This window comes from Mesoplodon mirus, assembly GCF_964341445.2.
Source record: "Mesoplodon mirus genome assembly, chromosome: 5".
Lineage (NCBI taxonomy): Eukaryota > Metazoa > Chordata > Mammalia > Artiodactyla > Ziphiidae > Mesoplodon > Mesoplodon mirus.
Window position 1 is genome coordinate 31,862,192 of NC_138980.1, and position 23,939 is coordinate 31,886,130.

General features: G+C 43.3%; 1 protein-coding gene across 1 annotated transcript in view; it reads right to left on the reverse strand.

Moving 5' to 3' along the window:
* Positions 1-10,189: 10,189 nt before the first annotated feature.
* The window catches only part of FAF2 (Fas associated factor family member 2), a 59,323-nt gene continuing 45,573 nt past the window's right edge, over positions 10,190-23,939 (reverse strand). Inside the window, exons 6-11 of the mRNA XM_082623551.1 lie at positions 22,521-22,606; positions 22,328-22,419; positions 20,526-20,703; positions 19,176-19,347; positions 18,397-18,540; positions 10,190-13,410 (exon numbers count right to left, since the gene is read on the reverse strand). Coding sequence (XP_082479677.1) covers positions 13,228-13,410; positions 18,397-18,540; positions 19,176-19,347; positions 20,526-20,703; positions 22,328-22,419; positions 22,521-22,606 — 855 coding nt within the window. The 3' untranslated portion in view covers positions 10,190-13,227. The remainder of the gene's footprint in view (positions 13,411-18,396; positions 18,541-19,175; positions 19,348-20,525; positions 20,704-22,327; positions 22,420-22,520; positions 22,607-23,939) is intronic.

Sequence of the window (23,939 nt, forward strand, 5' to 3'; positions counted from 1 at the left end):
GGGACAAAGTGAGAGTGGCATGGACTTATATATACTACCAAATGTAAAATAGATAGCTAGTGGGAAGCAGCTGCATAGCACAGGGAGATAAGCTCCGTGCTTTGTGACCACCTAGAGGGGTGGGATAGGGAGGGTGGGAGAGAGGGAGACGTAAGAGGGAGGAGATAATGGGGATATATGTATATGTATAGCTGATTCAGTTTGTTATAAAGCAGAAACTAACACACCATTGTAAAGCAATTATACTCCAATAAAGATGTTAAAAAAAAAAGAAAAAGTCCATAAAAGAAAAAAACTGAAACTTGAACTTCATCAAAAATTAAAACCTAGGGCTTCCCTGGTGGTGCAGTGGTTGGGAGTCCGCCTGCCGATGCGGGGGACACGGGTTCGTGCCCCAGTCTGGGAAGATCCCACATGCCGCGGAGCGGCTGGGCCCGTGAGCCATGGCCGCTGAGCCTGCGCGTCCAGAGCCTGTGCTCCGCAACGGGAGAGGCCACAACAGTGAGAGGCCCGCGTACCACAAAAAAAAAAAATTAAATCCTAATTTGCAAGTCACATATCTGACAAAGGACTCATGTCATATATATAAAAAACTCACAAAACTCAGAGGAAATCAGTCCAATTAAAACATGGGCAAAAGACATCAACATACATTTTAGCAAAGAGGATATTTATTGCGTCCAACACCATTAGCCATTAGGGATACACAAGTTACACCACAATAAGGTTATTACACCTATTAAGACAACTAAAATAATAGTGACAATGTCAAATTCTGACAAGGATACAGAGAAATTTGATTTCTCATATGTTTTTGGTGGGAATGTTAAATAGCACAGCTACTCTGGAATATAGTTTGGCAGTTTCTTTTTTATATTTTAAAACCTTGTTTAAAATATTAATTTTGATGCAGTCTATCATAAATAAGTCAGTAGAGATGCATCTGTGAAGTAAGAGCCCTGTGCCTTTGGTTGGTGAGCGCTGTTCCAGCTCATCCCAGCCAGAGCGCACACCTTCCATGTTGTTCCTGTCCATTGATTGCTTCCAAATCCAGATGACCAAATAGTCATTGATCCCCAAAGTAAGCTCAAAATAGGTTGGTTTGGCCATTCCCAGCATCTGCACCCCTCTTAAATCCTGGGTAAACCAGGAGAGGCATAAAAAACCCCAGCAAGTGGCAAATTGGCCGCTGCTGAAGAGCTGCTGCAGCCCCTGCTCTGCCGCTTTGCCCAGCTTCACCATGGTAACGGCCCAGCATTTTCTTATAAAACTGAACATGCACTTACTATATGACCCACCAACTGCACTCCTGGGCATTTTATCCCAGAAAAATTAAAACCTGTCTACACAAAAAATATACACACAAAAGTTCAATAGCCATTTTTATTCTTAATATCCCCAAACTGGGGACAACCCAAATTGTCCTTTAGTGAGTAAACGGATAAACTGTAGTCCATCCAGATGGTGGAATACCACTTAGCAGTGAAAAGGAATGAACGATTTTTTAAAAAATATGTATGTATGTATTTATTTCTGGCTGGTTGGGTCTTGGGGCACGTGGGATTTTTTTTGCAGCACATGGGCTTCTCTCTAGTTCTGGACGCGCCAGCTCAGTTGCCCCGCGGCATGTGGGATCTTAGTCCCCTGACCAGGGATCGAACCCGTGTCCCCTGCATTGGAAGGTGGATTCTTAACCACTGGACCAACAGGGAGGTCACCAGGAATGAACTATTGACACTCGTGACAATTTGGAGGATCTCAAGGGAATTATGCTGAGTGAAAAAAGCCAATCACAAAGGTGACATATAATTCCATTTTTACGATACTGTTGAAATGACACCATTAGAGAGATGGAGAATAGATTAGTGATTGCCAGGGGTTGGTTAGGGATGGGGGACTAAGGTGGGATGTGTGTGACTACTAAGGGGTAGCAGGAGCAAGATCTTTGTGGTGATGGAACAGTTCCATATCTTGATTATGGTGAGGTTACATGAATTTACACGGGTGATGAAACTGACAGAACTACACACACCCACACAAACGGGGTATGCAAAACTGGCAAAATCTGTGGATGTTGCCAACGTCAATTTTCTGGTTTTATACGAGATGTTATTGTTGAGGGAAACGAAATGTACGTAAGACCTTTTTGTAATGTTTTTGGAACTTCCTGTAAATCTATATTTATTTCAAAATAAAAAGTAAAGAAAGGGAAATTGGGTAACGACTTGACATTATGAATCAGAGTAAAATCATATCGTCTTTGGGCTGCGATTCTGCTACGTAAGGTGTGGCAGTGGTGGGGGGTAAGAGGTTATTGTGGTTACCTCCTTTCTGTCAAAAGCTCTGCCTGCCACTAACTACAACAATGCCTGGCCCATGGTGGCCATTTTTTTGAATGAATGAATTGCCAGTAAAGTGTGTCTTTAATTTAATAACAGTTGGTGTCATTGGCAACACCTTTCCAAGGGTCACACACTACAAGTTGTCCTTGGAGGGAGGAGGGTGGAGCTCCAGGACTGGATGCTCTCTCACTTTTGGGCTCAGTGTCCTTTGAACTCAGCTTGTATGCTGACAGGTAGAACATTCAGAGTTCTTCTCTGGGCACAGAGGGTGTAACAGTCTAAACATTCCATAAAGGCAGTTTAGTTGCCACTGGATCCTCAAGGCCTGGTAGGGTGCTTGGTTTGTCATTCAACAAACCTGGCTGAGTGCTTCTGCCCAAAGCCAGGCACTGTTCTAGGCCTTGGGGAAACTCCAGTGAATGAAACAAAGTTCCTGCCTCCCAGAAACTGGCATTCCAGAAGGAGAGACAGACAATATACAAAAAAACAATAGTTTCAAATATAACAAGGGCCATGAAGGAGAATACAGGGAGGGGCACCCTTACATAGCGGTGGTCTTTCAGAGGAGGCAACATTGAAATTAGTGAGAGCTGAGTGATGAGAAGGAGCTAGTCAGGAGAAGAGCATTCATTCTAGAGGGAGGGAACAGAATGTGCAAAGGCCCAGAGGCAAGAATGAGTTTGGGCAGGAGCACAGGGTGAAGTTGGAGAGGAGGCAGGGGCCAGGTCCCATAGTGTTTGCTCCTCAACACGCTTAGTTGAGGTATTTATTATCTTCGGTTTCCATTTGGGGGCACTGAGGCTCAGAGAGGCCTGGTTTCTAGGCCCAGTTAGAAAATGCGAGAATCAAGATAGCCTTGTAGTCTCCACTTCTAAATTCTCCAAGTCAGAGAATCTACCTCTGAAAAGCCTGCACGGAGGCTTCCCTTTGGTCTCTTCTTCCTCCTCTTCCAGGCTCCAGGTGAGCCCTCCCCGACTGCCACCTACAACATCCTGGATGCAACAGGAAGTGGAAGATCTCTGTCCCTTGGAGGGGTCCTTCGGGGGCTGGCAGCCACAGAAGGAGTTTTGTTTATTTTTCTTTTCCATCGTGCCCCGTTTTCACCTCCTTGTTTTGCGTGCTGTTCTCTCTGCTTGGAAGACCACTCACATTTCGTGAGCACACACCACACCAAGTTTTTCTCTCACAGGATCCTTCTTCCGTTTTCTTGACTGTAAAGCTGTTCCTACCTTCCTCATAGTTCCCACTGGGGAAATTGAGGACTGAGGCTCAGAGAGGGAGGTGCCATGTGCCCCCTGCTTCCTTGGCCCATGAATCACACTAAGTTGCCTCAAATGCTTTGAATTCTCTCCTTCTGGTAAGCATGCTCCCTTCCCAAAGCCCAGCTTGAATGTCCCCTCCTCTAGCGAGCTTCCTCAGACCCCTCTCTCAAGCCAGAGCAGGCCACACTTTGCTCTGGTTTCCACCGCACACCACGCAGATGGCTCACCTGTTATGAATCCTTGTCGTCCATGACTCCGCTTCACCAGACAAAGGACCATCACATTCGCCACATTCCCAGACCCTAACAAAAGGGCAAGGACACAGTAGGCATCTGTGAGTGTTTTCTAAATAGATGACTGAATAAGTGAATAAATGAGTGAGCTGCTGGGAGGAAAAATATGTGGGAAGTTGACCCCAGTCCCAGGGCCCAGGTGATCTTACACAGGCCCTGCCCTCTCTTTGCATTGTCCCAGTGTAGTGAAATTAACTGTTCTCTCTCTCATTATTAATTATTTTTGGTACGATGATGTCCACTCCCTGGCCTCCACTGACAAGCTGGGACACACCCATCATGCTCCACTGTTAATCTGATCACAGATGAAGTGCAGGCTGGGAAAGCCCTCCGAACAGCAGAGGCTCACGGCCAGCCGGTCAGTACTCAAGGCCATGGTAGGTCACCTGAGGGGCTGGTGCCAGGGCCCAGATTGGCCAGAAATTAGCCACATCTGCTGAGTATGAATGGATTTATTTTAGCAAATACATAAACATTTTAGGTGGTTTTAACCAAAGCATATCCAGGAAACAAAAAAGCTGAAGCAAATATGCCAAAATATCAATATTAATTATTTTGAGTGGTGGGAATGTTAATGATAGTTATTTTCTTTACACTTTTCTGCACCATTTTAAAAGGCTCGGCCTCTGTTGTATGGGGTGCAACTAAACACAAAAACATCAATCTGCTTGTCAGTTATGCTCCAAAGGTGGGAGTCCTTGACATCTGAAATGTGCCCTCTACCTGCAACAATCCCTTTCCCACAACTGCACTCCACCCACCCTTTCTGAAACCTGGACCCCACCCTTTCTGAGGTCTGGCTTTCCATTCTGGGACCTACCCCATAGTCTTTCAACACATCGGTTTTTTCCTTAAATTAGCTAGAATGGGTTTCCTGTTTGTTTGCTAACTAAAGACCTCTTTAGAGATAGGTGCCAAAAGGCAAGAGCTGTGTGAGAACATCCAGGTGTGTGCAGCTCTGTGTGTCAAAACTGGTATGCCAGGCCAGTTACGACTTACATCTACTCTCCTGCCAGTACCTGGGTGATAATGAAGCCAGAGTTAAACAAGAGTCTTGTCAATGTGATTGACTCTGGAAGACTAGAATCATGTGGTCTAGGTACTTGCCTTCTTAGCAATCAGAGGAGTTTGAAAAATTGACAGCACATCCTTTAAACCATTTCTATTGAATATGAGTTTTCTTGGCCTGGCTTTAGGCAGGAAAATGCCTGGTGTGTCTAGGGAACAATCAAGAGATCTGTGTGTGTTACTTAGTGTGACCATGTGGAGGAACAGAGAAAAATGAAGTTATGAAGTTCCATCAGGGCTCTAGAATTGAGGCCCCAACTTCTAGGCTGGGGAACTGAGAGGCCCTGAATGCTCCCAGGTGACCTCTGTTTTCAGAAATAAATCGGCAGCAGTGAGGGAGGTAGACTAGTGGCTTTTTGTGCATATTCCCACTGTGTATTCTGGTCTCAGTCTCGCCTGGGCCCTCAGTTTGCTGAGATAGACTTCTGAGTCTTCCTACACTCTGTCTTGCTCTCTAAAACAGCCATTTTAAATCTCCCCAGTCTTCTTAGACCTCTGGCCCATCACTTCCCCCCAACCTGACAGAGAGAACAGACACGATCACATGGGGATATCCTCAACTTCTGTCTTCAAACCTACATTCCAGAAGTCAGAATGCACTGACTTCTGCTCCCATCCTTCCTCCTAAAGCCAATGCCTCCTACCACTCCAGTGGCATCTTTCTCTATTATCCCTTCTCTGTGTATCTTCAACCTCTTTCTCTAAAATCTCATCGCTTTTAGCATTTAAACATAATGAAGTCTCTCCTACCTTAAAACAGCAACTCTCCCTCAGTCCTGGCTCCTATTTCCCCCCATACCTTTCACTGACAAATTTTGTGAGAGCTGCCTATACTCGATCTTTCCGCTTCACCTCTCATGCATTACTTCTGCCTCTGACACTGCACTCCTCCACTGAAATAGCACCAGCGACTACTTCTGTTTCTAAATTTAGTTGTCGGAAACCATCCTCAATTCCTCCCTCTCCTTGACCCTCCATATCTAATCAGCCTCCGAGCCTTGGCCACTGTCCCTCCTAAATAGTGCTCAGCCCATCATTAGACTCTCTCCATCCCCAGGCCGCTCCTGACCCACGACTCTTATCATGTCACTTCTTTGTCTTGCCTGCCGTCTTGCCCGCTCCCATCCAGTCTCCCCACGGTGAGAGAATCAGCTTTCTAAAACCCCAGTCTCTTGTTTAAAGCCCCTCAATGGCCTTCAGGATAAAGTGTGAATTCTTTAACCTCGTTTACATATTCTGACCCCCAACCTGTGGGAATGGAAACAAGGTGACGCTTACTCTGTGTCAAATATCAGCTGGGCGACTTCTACATTCTGAAAGGTCTTGTAAGAGGCCAATGAAAATGGTAATTAAGAGGTCACAGGTGGGACTTCCCTGGTGACAGTGGCGCAGTGGTTAAGAATCTGCCTGCCAGTGCAGGGGACACGGGTTCGAGCCATGGTCCGGGAAGATCCCACATGCCGTGGAGCAACTAAGCCCGTGCGCCACAACTACTGAGCTTGTGCTCTAGAGCCTGCGTGCCACAACTACTGAAGCCTGTGGTCCACAACAAGAGAAGCCACCGCAATGAGAAGCCCGCGCACTGCAACGAAGAGTAGCCCCCGCTCACGTAACTAGAGAAAGCCCGCACGCAGCAACGAGGACCCAACGCAGCCAAAAATAAATAAATAAAACAAATTTTAAAAATACATTATTAAAAAAAAAAAAGAAGAGGTCACAGGTGACCATAAGAGATAGTCAGTGGAGATGAAAGTATAATTAATAGGAGGTTAAGAAAGAAGTGGAGGCTGGTTGTGCAAACTATCTTGGCAGGGAAGGAGACAGGGTGGTGACTTGTGGGTAAAGCAACATTAAGATTTTGTAAGGGAGGAGATGCCAAACAGTTTTTGGTGGAAGATAAAGAGATCCAAGCAATTGGAAAGGGGATAGTTTTTGGTAAAGATCTGGAGATCATGACACAGATGGGAGACTGAGCACACACTGCTGATAGGAGTATAAATAACTTTTCTGCACTACAATTTGGAGATAACACAAACATTTTAAAAAGTAAAAATTTCCATGCCTTTTTGACTCAGTAATTTCACTACTAAAAAATTTTTTTTCCTGAGAAAATAAACATGGGTGTGCATATTTAGCTACAGGGATGTTTATCAATCTATTAGATAAACTATTAGATAAAAGCAAACAAAAAGTTAACAACCTAAATGTCATAATAGGCTTTTAATCAATTTATGATACAGCTATTCAGTGAAATGCTGCATAGCCATTAAAAACGATATAGAAGAACGTGTGAAATAGAGATAATACAGTATTTACAATATTATCCCATTTCTGTATTAAAAATGTTTTTATATGCAATGAAAAGTCTGGGAAGATATACATCACAATATTAACAGCAGACATCTCTGGACAGTGTGGTATAATACATTTTTTTGTTTCTTTGAACTTCCTAAAATTTCATCATGAAAACAACTTATAAAAGCACACACACATACATAGGGAGTCCATTTATACAAAGTTTAAGAACAGGCAAAACTTCTATAGTGAAAGAAGTCAAAATAGTTGGTTATGTCTGAGAGGCTATTGATTGGGAAGGTGCACAAGGGAACTTTCTGGGGTAATGTGGTGTTCTGCATCTTGGCTTTGGTGTACATTTAGGTAAAATTTTATCAAGCTGTGGATTTAAGAGCTGGACATTTTCCTGGGTGTAAATTATATCTCTTTTAAAAGAAAATACACCCACAAGACAGAAGAGAAACAGGAAGCAGGTGACATCACAGAACAATTTTGAGGTGAAAAAGGAAGATGAGGAAGTTCTGTGACAAGACCTCAGTTTTCTCAGGAAGTAAGATGTTGCAGTAGGTTTAGAGTGAGTGAGGAGGATGCAGGTGGGCTTGGATTTGAGAAAGGGGGACACAGTGAAGCAGTGCCTATGGTGTAGAAATGCATAGGGTTTCCTCGAGCTGGATCAAAGGAGTGGGCACCAACCCCCAGGGCTTTTCAACTCACTGTGATACATGCTAGGATTCTGCAGCTGAAGGAGCAAGAGGAAAGAAATCAAACGGTTGAGTTTACTTTGGGAATTGTGACAGTCAGTACTGGCTTGTAGTGGAGAGAGGTGTGAAGCCAAGATGACACCAGTAGGGAGACTGAAATGAGGGTGAAGGGACAGGAGGGCTTTGAGGGCAGAGTAGGGACAGTGGAGTTGGAGTGGTAACAGCTGTGGTGAGAGGGATTGGTTCTGAAGTCCTGAGGGTGAAGTAGTTCTGAGTGAAGTCCACACTCAAAGCAGGAGACTGCTGGCATAGGAGGGAGGGAAGCGACCACTCATCTAAGTGTCCATCTACCCAATGCCAGGCACTCACAGATACCAGCTCATTTAAATGGCACCTGGAGGGGATTCCCTGGTGGTCCACTGGTTAGGACTTGGCACTTTCACTGCCGGGGGCCGGGGCACTAAGATCCTGAAAGCCACTCCGTGCGGCCAAAACAAATTTAAAAAAACCCAACCCCCCCCCCCCCACAAATGGCACCTGGACTTTTGCAAGGATGTACTGCCATGAGACTTATATAGGAGGAAACTTGCCCTAGATCAATCTGTAAGCAGCAGTTTCAAATCCAGATTTGACTCCAAAGCCACATCCCACCATACTCAGCTGCCACACAAGGCAAATCAGGAGCGGAAGAACGGGAACTTTAGGGAATCCAAATATGAAGACGTGAGTCATTGAGGTTGCTGGTGGAAACTATCAGTTGCCAACATCTGGAGAATGGCCAGTAGCAACCAGAACAGGATAAAGTAGTCCAAGCAGATGGCATGTGCTTTGGGAGTTTGCCCTGGAGGACAGTGCATCAAAGTGGCAGAAGCAGCAAGAGGAAGGGACTCTGGTGGCTCGGGGCTTGTGGCTCCATCAAGGTAAAAGCACACATGGAGTTCCAACTGCAATGATGGAAGTGTGTCAAGAAAAGAAGTGTCGGGCACCATTTGCCCATAAGCAAAGCCTCAACCCCTCCCCTTTTTCTCTCCTTCCTTGATCCACATGGGGTGAATTGCTAGCAGTGGGCAAACTACAAACTGGAAAACAGTAATAGGAGCTTTTACCCAACACTTATTATGTGCCAGGCAATCTGCAGCAGCAATTCACTGAATCTTCATGGAAATGGTACAGTTGGCCCTATTTTACTGATGATGAAACTGAAGCCTAGAGAGCCGAGGTTAGTTGGCCAAAATCACAGCCCCAGTCAGGATTTTTGAGACCAGGTGTATCTGGCATCAGAGACTGCATCTTCCTTGACTCTATTAATCGATGGCAAAATTTTTATATGTAAGCTTCACAATTGCGAAGTATTCATTTTTAGTGGATTCTGACCTAAGGTGAATAAACTCTTCTTGAAAACTTACTAGATGAAGAAGACATTCTAGTTTACACTTAAGATGTGCATTCAAAAAAATTATATACACACACACACACGCATACCCACCTACACACCTTTGGGTAAGCAACAGGGCAGACTCTGAAGGTGACAAGAATCCATACTCACAGAAATGAGTTCTTTGCCCAGGACAGACAGTGGGAAAGAGAAAGGCAAAGAATTGAGGCTTAAATTTCCTCTCAGAAAATATGAGCAAAAATACCTAGGAGCATAGTTCCAATAGTCCAGAATCTGTTAGATCCAAAGTGACTCTTCTCTAACCACTCATTTGCAAGGACATGGGTCTGTTCTGGCAGGAGAAACGACATGCCTTAAGAAACTGATAGTTATTAATGCCAGAAAATATACCTTCAAAATACACTTCCTTAGAGAAAGGGGAACAAATACTTAAATGACACCTGTGTCAGGTGCTTCATATACATTTTTTAAGGTTTTTTTTCATTTATTTGATTTAATCTTTTAATCTACAATCCTATCCTGAGGCAGATGATGTTAACTTTTCAGTTGGGGAAACTAAAGCTCATGGAAGCTAGAAAACTGTCTGAGGTCATAAGGCTGTCAAATGACAGAGCCCCCGTTTGAACCCAGATCTGCCAGCTCCTGCTACTAAAGCACACTGCCTGAGCTGACATTTTCCACAGGAACACATTTTAGAAGGTCTATTTTAACTCCCTGCTTCTTGGCAATGTTCCCTCTGTTCCCTCTCCTGGTGTTTTCCAACCTTGCCTTCAGACAGAGAAACATCTACCAGATCTCCCCTAGACAGAAAGACCCACAACTTGTTAGGAAATTTTTGTTATAAAACATTTAATGTTAACCTACAATACAATGTAAACTTTTATGAAAAAAATTTAAAGTACACTAGATTTCTTCAGTAAGTTATCACGTAACTATTCAGGTGCAGTACAAGTTGGGGCACTGCATCCTTTGTGGATGGATTTCCTGTTGCTGCATCCTTCACAAGTCCTAAAAAAAACCAGTGGTAAAGTGGAGCTCCTTGTTCAAGCACCAGATAATACACTCCTGATTTTGCATTCTGGGGGTTATCACTCCTTCCCACAGTCATTTTCCGTAACTTTTTCCTTGGCCTTGGCACCATTAGCAATTTTCAAGACAGCTCAGTTGAAGATTCTAGGTTCTTTTTATTTTTTTTTTAAAGAAATATTCTCCATTGGCCATCTTATCCAAACACCATAGTGAAAACAAGCAAGGAGAAAGGAGTATTTGCTGCAGGAAATTCTGCAGAAGTGAAAGAAGACTGAGGCTACAGAAATTCGACTGACTTCAATTAGGGATCTTTGGTCAGTTCCTATGGAAATTCAGCTGAATCTACTTTAGCCTTGGGAGTACAGAACAAAACTGGAAACAAGTGTTTTTGTTTAGTTGATGACTTGCCATTTGGAAACAACAGCTGAAATAATCAGGAGGTGGTTTGGAAAGAAGAGCAAATGCTTGCAGATCACCGGCTTCTCAGTATTTTCTCACTTGCAGGTCCCATCAAGTTCCCAGAGGTCCTTGGGAGTAACATACAGATTGTACGGGCGTTGATAAAATGTGTGTCTTTCATGGAGGAAAGGAGATGGCACCTAGGCAGCAGGTCTAGGTCAGTGTGAAGACAGGAACCGGGACTGAGTAAAGCAGGGCTGTTTCAACGCTAGGAAGAAGCATGTGTTTCAGGTGGAGCCTCTTGAAAACTAAATGGACAGGCCAACCCAAGAGTTGTACCAACACGAATAGACTTTAATACTCTGGCATCTGACCTCCTTCACTGGACAAGTTATCAAAAGGCAACAGGCGTAAAGTGCACATCATAGAATAAGATGCAGATTGAATTCAGAAAAAAATTTACAACTTCCCAAAGAGGTGTGGAAAAGATACTTGGTACACCCAGCCTGGTGAAGGTCCTTAATACCCTCCTACGCAGGGAAACAGCTCTGCATTCCAGACAGGGAGGGTGGCTCCGAGTTAAGAGGAAAAATTCATCTTTGCATGGTTGTCAGCAGGAAGCAGACTTCACGTAACGTAGAGGGGAGAACATGGTTTATCCTTAGTCACTCCAGATACATTTTATGACAACAGTCGGAAAGCGATTTCCCACTCATCTGGACTTGGGAGAACAGGAAACAAAGTGAAAGAAAAACAGGCAGCCAGGAGCAGAATTAAAGTTTCCTGGAGATGGTGCTGCAGACACCTGTGCCAAGGCCACTGGGAAATTCTCAGGCTCCCCAGGTGATACCCATGGGGCTCCTCACCCTGCCCCTTGGTGTTTACCCCAACCACTAAGGGTGGCAGAGAAGAGCAGTCACATCACTGCTACCTAAAAGAACGGTCCTTAGTTTTAGCTAAGCAAGAGAAAGCCTTTGGAGGCTGCAAATCTAGCAAGTTATGCTTTATGTTGACATGCATGAACCCCTGGCCTCACAGCATGCTAGGGAACTGCAGTAACTTCAGTAACTTGCAGGGTTACAAGTTCTGCAAGTCTAGCTACAGAACACTTTGGAATACTTGTCAGCTCACGCTGACATCTATGAATACATGGCCTGACCCCAGTACCCATTACCATAAACTCAACCACAGATGAGACATCAGAGGGAAAAACCCCTACTGCTTCAACACAGCAAGAGAGGGAGAGGATAAAACTGCCCCCAGCAGGTGGCTACATCAAAAACTGAAATGTGCCTTCCGACACTTTACACAGGCTGAGTTCTGTCTTGGCTCCCTTCAAGGCCTCTGGTTCTTTCAACCCTTAAAACACCACCATCACCACCACATTCCCAGTGAGACAGGCGGGGTACTCTCACATGGTTCTGCTTGTTCCACCACAGACCCTGCTAGTCCTCTGGAAAGGCACCAAGCTTGGCAATTCAGGAAAGCTCAGGGCTGGGCAGGAATAGCATGCACATGTCAGAACACATATCCTTTGTTCAGATCCCATAATGACCACCTGGTCCAGATTCCAAGGAAAAGTTGCGTTTGTACGTATAGGTTAGTCTACACGGAGTTCATACCATGTATATGGGTGTATCTGTACATACACAGCCTTTGTAGGGCTACAAACCCAGATTTCCTCCCATTGTACCAAGTGGGGTGCATAGGTGGCAAGAAAGGACAGCAAGAGTTGGACCAAAAAGAACCTCTCTGGGAACGTGAGAGGGACAATGGCAGAAATAAGCACAAACCAGCCTGGGACACCTTTATTACACTCCTGTGGGCTAAGGAGCCCAGGGCAAGAATTCATGGGTTTAAGAAATAGCTCTTTATCAAATGATGTTAAGGAAAAAAAATACACCTATGTCAGCCTGATTCCTTTGGTCATTACAAAGCAACAACACAAAAAATTTAAAGTTATTCATAAATTGTGGGAAGTTCAAGGAACATCTCTGCTCTGTGCCTTCCCTTCCTTCTCCAGAGGTGGAAGAAGCAAGTCCTCAGGAGATGCTGCAGTAGCTGGTTGTTGGAGGTTTTTTCACTTTTATTTTCTATAAAAGCAAGAATGAATGAGATTTCGTGGGAATGTCCCCTTCCCCCGTTGGGACAATGGCTGGGTTGGAGGTGAAGAGTCTCCTTTCCTTGGAAGGTATGGTGCAGAGGCAGTAGGGAAGGGCAGGTTTGCCAGCAGGACCGTTCACTGCTAACCTCGAGTGCACACACAGGTGGTGACTTTTGCAGGCAGCATGGTTTCCGATCCTTCCTGAGGATGCAGCAGTCTTTTAAAAAAAATATTGTATTATAATAATAATAATATGAATTTCTCTCTCTTAATTTTTTGTTTTTTTTTTTCCCATTTCTTTTAGGGATTGGGGTGGAAAAGGAGAGGAAGAAAAAGTGTCATTCGTCTGTTAGGTCCTGAACAAAGAGAACTTCTGTGTGGCTGAGTCCGGCCTCCTGCAGTGTGGGGGGGTTGGGCCACTCCTCTGAAGGGGTGCAGGGCAGCACCCTCCGGGGAAAATTGGCTTCAATCTGAAACTTTTCAGGGCTTTCTTTCAAGGAGAATAAGAAGTCGTGGATTACCTGCAGAAAAAGAAGGTAATTTTCTATTACCTATAGAAAAAGAAGGGCAGTGAGAAAAAGACAAAGACACACACACAACCATGAAATCCAATATACCCCAGCTCTCCCCAGGGTAACTTGGAGATATGAAGTAATCACATTAGATTGAAGTTCCATTTCAAAGTCGATCCATTTCACAGAGCAAACATGTCGGGAAGCTCTTTTAAGAGATTGATTGCACAGCCCAATGCTAGTCCTACTCTGAGTTGACCCATCTGTTTCTTTTTTGAAAACCTGTCTGATATAAAGTTAAACATTTTAAACTTACAAATAATCAAGAGTTACAGTAAAGTTGGAAGCATAGGTACAGAATTTTTTCTTTGAACCAGCTGAAAGAGAGCTACCAACTGAATGTCCCATCACCCCAGAATACTTGTGCATATCTTACAAACAGGGCAATCACCTTCATAAAACAACCCTCAAGATCAGGAAACTTAACTGATACATTATTACTGTAATATAATAATATACATTAAATTTTTATTCAGGCCCTATTCAAGTTTTGGCAGTTGCCTTTTATAGCAAAAAGATCCAGTTTAAAATTGTATGTTGCATTTAGTCGTTGTCACATCTCCTAAGTCTGCTCCTTTTAACCTGGAACAAATCCTCAGGATTTCCTTGACTTTCATGACCTTGACACTCCTAAAGATTACTGGTCAGTTACTTTGTCTCTCAATTCGTTTATCTGATGTTTATTCTTATTAGCTTCCAGTTATGCATCTTTGACAGGAGTATTACAGAAATGATGCTGTGCTCTACTCAATACATCCTATTCAGGTGGAGTACAATTTCATTTTGCTCCATTACCTATGATGTCCGCTGTGACCACTTGATTAAGATGGTGCCTGCCAGGCCTCTCCGCTCTAAGGTAGTCTTTTCTCCTTTGTTTGTTTTTTTTTTTTTTTTTTTTTTTTTTTTTTTTTTTTTTTTTTGCTGTACGCGGGCCTCTCACTGTTGTGGCCTCTCCCGTTGCGGAGCACAGGCTCCGGACGCGCAGGCTCAGCGGCCATGGCTCACGGGCCCAGCCGCTCCACAGCATGTGGGATCTTCCCGGACTGGGGCACGAACCCGTGTCCCCTGCATCGGCAGGCGGACTCTCAACCACTGCGCCACCGGGGAAGCCCTCTCCTTTGTTATTAACGAGTATTTTGTGGGGAGGTACTCTGAGACTATGGAGACATTCGGCTCCTCAAACTTTCTTCAATTTATTTATTTATATTAATATAGAGCCATGCTTTCCTATTTTACTCAATAGGTTCTAATGTTCAAACTGTTTCAGATGGAGTCTGAGGAGCCCAGTCAAGCTGGCCTCCGTGTCTTTCTGACATGTCTCCATCATTCTCTGAATAATTCCTTGCTTTGTGGCACAAGGTGTTCCAGGCTAATCTTGTATTTTCCTTGTCCCAGTCCTGGAATCAGCCATTTCTCCAAGGAACCATGATTCTTCTTAATGGACAATGCTATTTAAAAACCATGATCTAGGGAATTCCCTGGAGGTCCAGTGTTTATTTAGGATTCCACGCTTCCACTGCAGGGAGCATGGGTTCGATCCCTGGTCAGCAAACTAAGACCTTGCATGCTGTGTGGTGTGGCCAAAAACGAAAAGACAGAAAATAAATAAATAACAACCATGATCTAGGTGCTAGGTATGTTCATTGCTATTGGGGTGCTGATGTTCCCAAGCACTATCTGTGGAGAAAGCCAGACAATGTGTACATACATATATGCATCTATATCTGTATTTCCCCCTGTATACTGAGAGCCATGAGTTGATTCCCCTCTCCTCATGTACACCCTCCTTACCTGGTTCTGGATTTAACACCCACCCCATCCCCAGGCCACTTGGGCTCTGACTTCTCTGCACTGGGTGCCCCCACATATGCACACCTCCTTCACTTGATCGAGATCTGACACCCTCCACGTAGACCTCTCTTCTGTGAGAAAGCCCTCTTCACCCTGGTCTGGCTCTGGCAAGGTACAGGTAAATTCTTATTTTCCCCTGTCTCTTAACGCCACACATTAAGAACAGGCACCCTGGGTCTGATCTATGGTCCTCTTTATCTCAAATTCTGTTTTTAACAAGACTCTAAGGGATGTGCGGTATAGGGCACTGCTAACCTCTTTCAGGTCCATCCCAAAGATCAGGAGCACCCCATTCAAGTTACCCCTTACTTTTTTGAGGGAATCTATTTCTATTTCCTTTTTGTTCCTCCCCTCTGCCTGAAGAGGCTATTGCTACAAATCCGTTTACGGAGTAAATTCATTTTCCTTTCACCTAATCCATTCATGATTTTACAAAATTCTCATATTTTGGTCCACCAACCTTAATCACTTTCAGTTCCTTTCTCTGTCTTTGCAATTTCCATTAACATTCATTCTCCTTTTCTTTTCTTGAGATGCATCAGTTAGACTTGCACCAAGTATTCTTGGTATGAACCCAACAAGGGTTTTACAAAAGGGCAAAATATCTTGCTTCCTTTTCAGCCACTGCTTGACAATACTCAACACTGATACAACACTGGCATTTTCTGTTTATCACTGGCAATGCGCCAATACCATCAGGAAACAGATGAAATCACCTCTACAGGTCCCTTTTGGTTCATAATGGATAGAAAAATGATTTCTGGGTTGAGTATAATTTGGTTTCTCTCTTACATGCATTCATTTAGGAGAAAGTCAGCTGCCACTTTTCTGCTCACTCTTGAAGGCTAGATTTTTCTACAGTTTACCCTTTTTTTTTTTTTTTTTTTTTTTTTGCGGTATGCGGGCCTCTCACTGTTGTGGCCTCCCCCGTTGCGGAGCACAGGCTCCGGATGCGCAGGCCCAGCGGCCATGGCTCACGGGCCCAGCCGCTCCACGGCATATGGGATCCTCCCAGACCGGGGCACGAACCCGTGTCCCCTGCATCGGCAGGCGGACTCTCAACCACTGCGCCACCAGGGAGGCCCCAGTTTACCCTTTTTTAGCCTAGCTTTTAACCCCTGTCAAGAGCTGAGCATCATGCACAAACAGCATTTTGCTGCACATTCACTCATGGAGAGTATTTATAAAGGGTAGAGCTCACAGGAAGATCACACAAAGTCTGCAGGAGCACTAAAAAACTGTAACTCATTATTCAGTTACATGTTATTAACTCTATGAATGTTAAATGAAAGGCCAGCACTGCCAATACACCTCTCCTCTTACACTTCTTTCTTTCCCATCTGATCCTTGTCCCCATTTATGAATTATTTCTATCCATCTGAAGTTTTTTTCTTCTTTAAAAAATAACTTGTAGTGTAAACGTATTTAAAAAGCCTACAAGGATTAAATATTTAACAAATGGGTTGGTTCCCCTTTGGCTAAAAGTCTATTCTATTCCACAATTCTAATAGATTTTCCTCCAAAACTCTCAAGAGAGGAAATTTTGGTTAGGCTTTTCATATACAAAATGATAATTAGAGTTTGGGGAGTAAAAGCTCCATAAGCGCTTGGGCATACTACAGAGAAACTGTCAGTGAACATGGCTGCAAGCTAATACCCACACAGAAAACAGCAGTTAGGAAACACATCAAGGAAAGGGAATGAACATTTAGAAACCATCTACTACATGCTAGGTCCTGTGTGAGGCTCATTCATGTTATTCCCAACTAAAAAATCCAAAGTTAGAGATGTGAGCACCTTCCCCCATATAAATCAATGTATAAATGAGAGATAAACAAATAAAATGAGGAAGCTATTGCTTCTCTCTCACCAGAATGCCTCACAACATTTTACTCTGAATTAGCTCTTTGAATCGTCTTACATTCCTTACTGGCCAGTAAGCTCCATGAATTCCAGAACCATGCTTTACTCACCTGCATAACCCCTAGGGTGCCTAGCACAGTGCCTGACATACCTTCAGTTTAATGTTATCAGAGGACAGGTTATATTTCCATTTTACATACGGGATATATCTGAGGTCCTATAAGAGACTCTATAACTCGGACAATGTTTTCCAGTTAAACAGAAGTAATGAATGTGCTACCCAGCCTCACCTGACTACAGAGCATCCACATTTCTATTATGCAGTTTATTCTTGATTATTTCAAATGATCAGGGAAATGGCAGAATCTATTATAGTTGTAAACTGGGAAAGGCAACTTACCAACGCTCAATATAAACAGGAACTTCCTTCTGCTAATAAACACCAAAAACAATAGCGTTTGAATGCTTACTATGAGCCAGGCACAATGTTGAGCACTTTACATATGAACTTAATCCTAACAATCCTATTAAAGAGCGACTATTATACCCATTTTACAGATGAAGAAACTGAGGCTTAGAGATTAAGTAAACTGACCAAGGAAACACATCTATTAACAGTGGAACAATGAGAATTTGATCTTCATTCTGTGAGACTCTGAGTCTCTGCTTTTAACTACATCCCTATGGAATGACAAACACTATTTACCTATGGACACCAGATATACAAGGTAGCCCTACTAAGTGGGGCTTCTAATGGGCTGAGTAGAAAGAAAGAGTGACAACTGCATGCAAGCTGCACATGCATTTATATTCAGTTGTGTAATTCCAGTCCTTCCAGGGCAGCGGGGATAGAGCTTTTTCTACACAGCAAGGGGTTCTGGTGGGATTCTAAAGCCAATCCAAGTCGAGTAGCTTGGAAGAGCCTCCCACCTCCAACATACAAGTCTTTTGTGGGACTTCTTGGTAAGGTATCTTTTCTTCTTAGCAGAGCTCCAACATGATAAAATGAAACCTTAATAACTGCTTTGAGTTGGCAGCTAGACCTGAAGGAACCTACAGTAATTCAGTGCACTCTTCTCTCTGCCCCACCTCCTTCCTCCCCTGTTCATCAGAGCAGCAGATACAGCAACAACACTCTTGCGAGTCTTTAAAAGTTTCCATATCTACAGCCCAGACAGCCCAGACTTTATACACACTTCACACAACTTAGGCAGTCCTTACTGTTAGAGACTGTGAAAAGTGGAATCGTCTTTCTACTCGAGAATCATTGGGTAATTTGAAAATGATTTTGACACTTTCAGGGTCATCAGGGGAAGGCTCCGGGGGCAGGCACTCCAACTTCCTTTCCTTCTCCTCTTGTAAATTCTGTAGAGACACAAAGCAAAGGTGAGGCTATGGCTCCAATTAGGGAACAAGGAAACAAGAAACACAATCACATCATGTAGGTTTACTGGGCAGTCAGACGAAAAATTAATAACCAGTATCAGAAGAAAAACTTCTTGGCAAGGGTCAGAAACACCCTAATTCAAAATATATTTATTTGATGACATACTACTGCATCACATGTATTATTTATTGACTATGTTAAGGTATGTAACTGTTAGAAAAAAGGGAATGACTAAAAGACCCTGGCTATAATCAAGCGGCAATATGCAATAAAACAAGATGATGAATAAAATGTCAGATGAGCTAAACACTGGTACTAAGAATGAATGCTTAAAACCTACTGCTGTGAATTAGCATATTGAACTGCTTATTATCTATTTATACTTACTTTTCATGGAACAGAGCTGGTCTGCCTAACTTTTACTTACTCTCGTATTTGTTTTAATAAACTTTTTAAACAATTAAAAAATATTTTTTGTGAAAATGTAGTAAATATTAAAATGGCATGGAGAATTTAAATCACTCACAATCCTATCATCTAGTTTTTTTTCTTTCACACTTGAGAAAAGACCAGTTCGGGAGTCAACAGAAGTAAATAAAGACAGGCTCCTTACCCGCCGCCGTCTCTCCTCTGCCAGCTTCTGCTGCTGCACCTCTTCCTCCTTCCGTCGCTTCCGCTCCCGCTCCTCCCGCTTCTTCCTCTCTTTCTCCTGGTCAGCCCGGAGAGAGGCCAGGTAGGCCTCATCCTGTTGTTGTCTCAGCACCTGGGTCTGGTTTCGTTCTTCCCTGTGGACAGATCAAAAGCATAGAGGGAAAAAATAAATCTCACAAAGCTCTGTGTTTTCTTATATTGAAATTTTTTAGAGGGTTAAAAAGGTTGACAATCTTGGCAGATGACCAGTTAACATTACCATAAGGGATTCAGATTCTCATGCAGAATCTGAATGAGCCATCTCTTTCTTACTTTAATTTGGCAGAAAAAGAAATGGCAAGCTTTTCCCTCTCTTTTTTTTTTTTTTTTTTGCGGTACGCGGGCCTCTCACTGTTGCGGCCTCTCCCGTTGCGGAGCACAGGCTCCGGACGCGCAGGCTCAGCGGCCATGGCTCACGGGCCCAGCCGCTCCGCGGCATGTGGGATCTTCCCGGACCGGGGCACGAACCCGTGTCCCCTGCATCGGCAGGCGGACTCTCAACCACTGCGCCACCAGGGAAGCCCCTTTCCCTCTCTTTTTAACTTTCCATGTAAAACTATCCTTTCCCCCCAATCCTAACAGAAGTAACAAACACAATATTATTGCCGTAAAATGACCAGCGGGATATTTTATAGGTAAATACCTTTCTGGGTTACAACATTTTTGTGTATGTTGCTTTCATAAAACCAAAAAACCACATACACACATTTTAGAAGATGTGAAAAATATAGAAACATCTTATTCAGAGTTCTACTAATCAAAGAGAAAACACTGTAACATTTTGGGATATTTCTTTTTCTCTCCAAAAAATTGTGTATGTACATAGGAGTGTGTGTGTCTGTGTCTATAAAATTAAAAGGAAATATCCCAGAATGTTAAAAGTGGTGGTAGGATTATGAATGATTTAAAATTTCTTCTGTGCTTTTCTATGTTTCCTGAATTTTCTACATTAATTAATGCACATTACTTAAGTGATGGGGGAGTTATAAGCATTCCTCATTTTTTACATTTAAGTTCTTTATATCATGCTCAGCTATTTTAAATGACACAATTTACATTCCTGAGCATAGAGTCCTGTCTTTATTTTGAATCACATCTCCAAGAAAAGATGGTCTGATGGAGTTATTTAGGTCAAAATATATAAACATTTTAACACTAAATGGACAAGGCTTTTCAAGTTGCCTAACAGAGAAGAAGTCAGGATTTGTGGAGCCCCAGGTAAGGCACCCAAGTCTACAGCTGGTCTCAGTTCCAGAGAGGAACTCCCCTGTACCTCTCTAGGCGTTCTGACACCAGGTAAGTCTGGTTTGCATCCATGATAAATGTCAGCTGGTTAATGAGGTCATCAGGCTGAATGAGGCCTTCTAGCCGTCCTACCACAGTCATTCTCCGATCCTTCAACATAATCATGGCCAGGAATGGATAGGTGTTTTCTCTTAAAGCCTGCGAGACTGACAGAAAGAAGACCCAAAAGATCAAGGGCAGGACTTAGGGATAAAACAGATTAATTCTTAGACTTTACACAACAAGCAAGAGAGAACTGCTTTGGTCTCAGTTGGGAAAGAAGGGAGGTGTCATTTATTCCCTGCCTACCTTTTTCCCTCCTAGTTTCTCAATCTTTTTGCTGTTGTGGTTATATATTTGTGTCCCTATTCCCAGGTAATTTGATTAGAGTAGGACAGGCTTTTCTGGTGGGGTGTGGTTGTCATGATGATGCTAGGGCAGGCTGCAGAGTTCAAGAACAATGTCTATTTGATGGAGGGAAAAGGATCTACAAAGACTGGCTACTGCTCAGCATAATTTCCCCCTGTGTTGGGGTCAAGCCTAAGGGGACAAGGCTGCAAGTCTCAAGCTTTATGTTACTGGTGAGAATCTCCACCATCATCTTCCCTGTCTTTTGTTCCTCTTATCCAATCCCTTCCTTCTCCCCTTTTCCTATGTCCCACCTGCCCCCATCCACTAAAAAAGGGCTAGCTTTTCTGTTCTGAAGGAGTTTAGAAAGTTGGTCTTCCAAATAACCAAGATTTTACAATTATAGAGTTTTACCTCTTTTACCTTATGATTTGAAAGAAGAGATTTTAAGCTTCTATTAAAAATATCCTTAGTCTCCTTCTATCTATCACTCCTCACACCCAAAGCCATAAGAGAATGGCAAAACATATACTGCAGGAACTTATCAGATGTTTAAAAACCAATTAGGTATAACAATTCGGATTCCAGGATGTAGACAAAACATCTGCTGCATCTTTGGTTCTCAGGATTTAGCACAGTGCCTGGTATGCTAGTATATATTCAAAAGTTGCTGAATAGAAGTAGCTGCAAAGTGACTACATTTTCCTTCACTAGATGTCTTTATATCTTATACTGACTTCTAAAGATATTTACCTCCAGTTAAGAGTTAGTTATAGTCAGCAAAGATCTGAGCTTTCTGAACCCCTATCAGCACTCAGGGTACTCAAACTCATTGTGCAAGAAGCTCTGTTAAAATTGCTGATGACAAGAATAAACTCTTCAGTAAAAAGCTCATTAAGATTAAAGGCAAGCTGCTGGTCAGGACTGGTTTTTTTGTTTGTTTGTTTTTGGGTTTTTTTTGCGGTACGCGGGCCTCTCACTGTTGTGGCCTCTCTCGTTGCGGAGCACAAGCTCCGGACGCGCAGGCTCAGTGGCCATGGCTCACGGGCCTAGCCGCTCCGCGGCATGTGGGATCTTCCCGGACCGGGGCACGAACCCATGTCCCCTGCATCGGCAGGCGGACTCTCAACCACTGTGCCACCAGGGAAGCCCCAGGACTGGGTATTTTTAAAAATAAAACAGGCTCTGGCAATGGTTAACTGTAATGAATGGGCTAGAGTCTGACAGACCTGAGCTTGCTCACTGTATGATCCTGGGCCAGTGGCTTAAACTCTCTGAGCTTGTTTCCTAAACCATAAAGTGGAGGTAATACAACCCCCCTCTCTCAGGACTGCTGAGAGGATTGGTCAGCCACAGAATAGTCATGCAATAAATGGCATGTCCTTCCAGATTATTTCAAAGATATCTCAACAACCTCAATGAGGCAAAAGAAACACGACTTACCCCTGTATCCCTCAGGTTTGTTTGTGGAGCATGCCCAGAAGAGCATCCTAGTGTTTATTAGTGAAATAACTTCAGGAGCACAGAGTGTGGTGCTGTGGAGAGGGATGAAGAGGACATGAGAAGAACTTGCTTACTACAAATTATCAGTAGATAAGATCAGAAAAGAGGGAAAAAAAAAAATCAATCCACTTACCGACAGAACTCATCAGAGTCCTGGTGATCATCTCCATGCAGATAAACCAAAAGAAAGCGAAGCTCCCGTTTGGCATCATTAAGTGCCTGTGAGAAACAGAAGATCCCAAATTACGATGATGATTATGCCTCAAACTTTTAATTAGGCTAAGGGTCCTAATGGATACAGCTACGTATTTAGGAACAAAAGAAGAAATGAGGGAAAAAGGTGAGCAAGAAAACCAGAAAATTCCTGGGCTCCTACCTTCATACCCCTGGCATTTCTCTCCCTACAGAAAGTCCGTGCTAACAAGCTTCAATGAAAAAGTTTTTAGTGTTGTTAGGATTTAAATTCTATCAGGCACATGAGAGTAGGCAGGCTGACAAAAAAAAAAAGGCCCCCTCCCCGCCCAATCACAGAAAAGTCAGCTGTTCCCACAATCTAAAGGAAGATATAAACAGGAGAATCTGACCTGAAAAGGGAGATGAGAATTTTGCCACTTTACAGCTACAACATAAAAAATACTGCGAAGATGAGCCTGATCCAAGGCCACATACCAAGCAGGGATGAGGGACTGAGGGACCCAAGGGCATTTTAAAGAGCATAGGGTTAAAAGATCTTCAAAGACAAGGCTAGTGTCCCAGATTTCTGTGTATGCTTTTGCATTTGCAGAATCCCAGGTACATTACAATTTAATTAAGATTTCCTGAACCACCACTGGTGGTCTACCCTCAGGATTACAGCAAAGAGGGTGTATGAGAGGCACCCATCTCATTCATGTCTGTATCTCTAGCACTGAGCACAATGCGTGGCATATAGTAGGTGCTTAATGCTCTTTGAGTGGGGTGGGAGCAGCCAGTGGGAAAAAGCAGATGTGGGAGAATCACAGAAGGAAGCAAGAGTAAGCACTTTTCTCTTTCTCCAGATAGATCCAGGAATCCTGGAGGCTGCAGAACCACCCTCAGGCATAAGGTGTTACTTTTACATTTTTCTCTGGTAAACTAGAGATATGCCCAACACCCATAGAACTCCTAATTTTTGTTCCCTGAGAGGTAACAACAGTCGAATGTCTGTGTGGCTTGGATTGAATGAGATGTGTTGCTTTCAGTCTATGGTCTATCCCCTTATTCAATTCTGTGAGGGATCTAAGACTTAGGTTTTGCCTACAAGGAGCTTACAGTCTGGTACAGGAGATAAGACATTAACACAAACAACTATAAAATAAGGAAGAATGTGAAATTGCTATAACGTTTTAAAAAAAAAGAAAACCACTATGAAAGTACAAAAGGAAAGACTACTATTTTAGATTGCAAGTAGGCAGGGTAGGGCGCAACAATTAGGAAAGGGTACAAGAGGGGAGTGACATGAGCTGGTGAAGGATGGGCAAGATTCCAATTAGCAAAAATGTGAGGAAGGCATTCTAGATAGAGGAAACAGTAA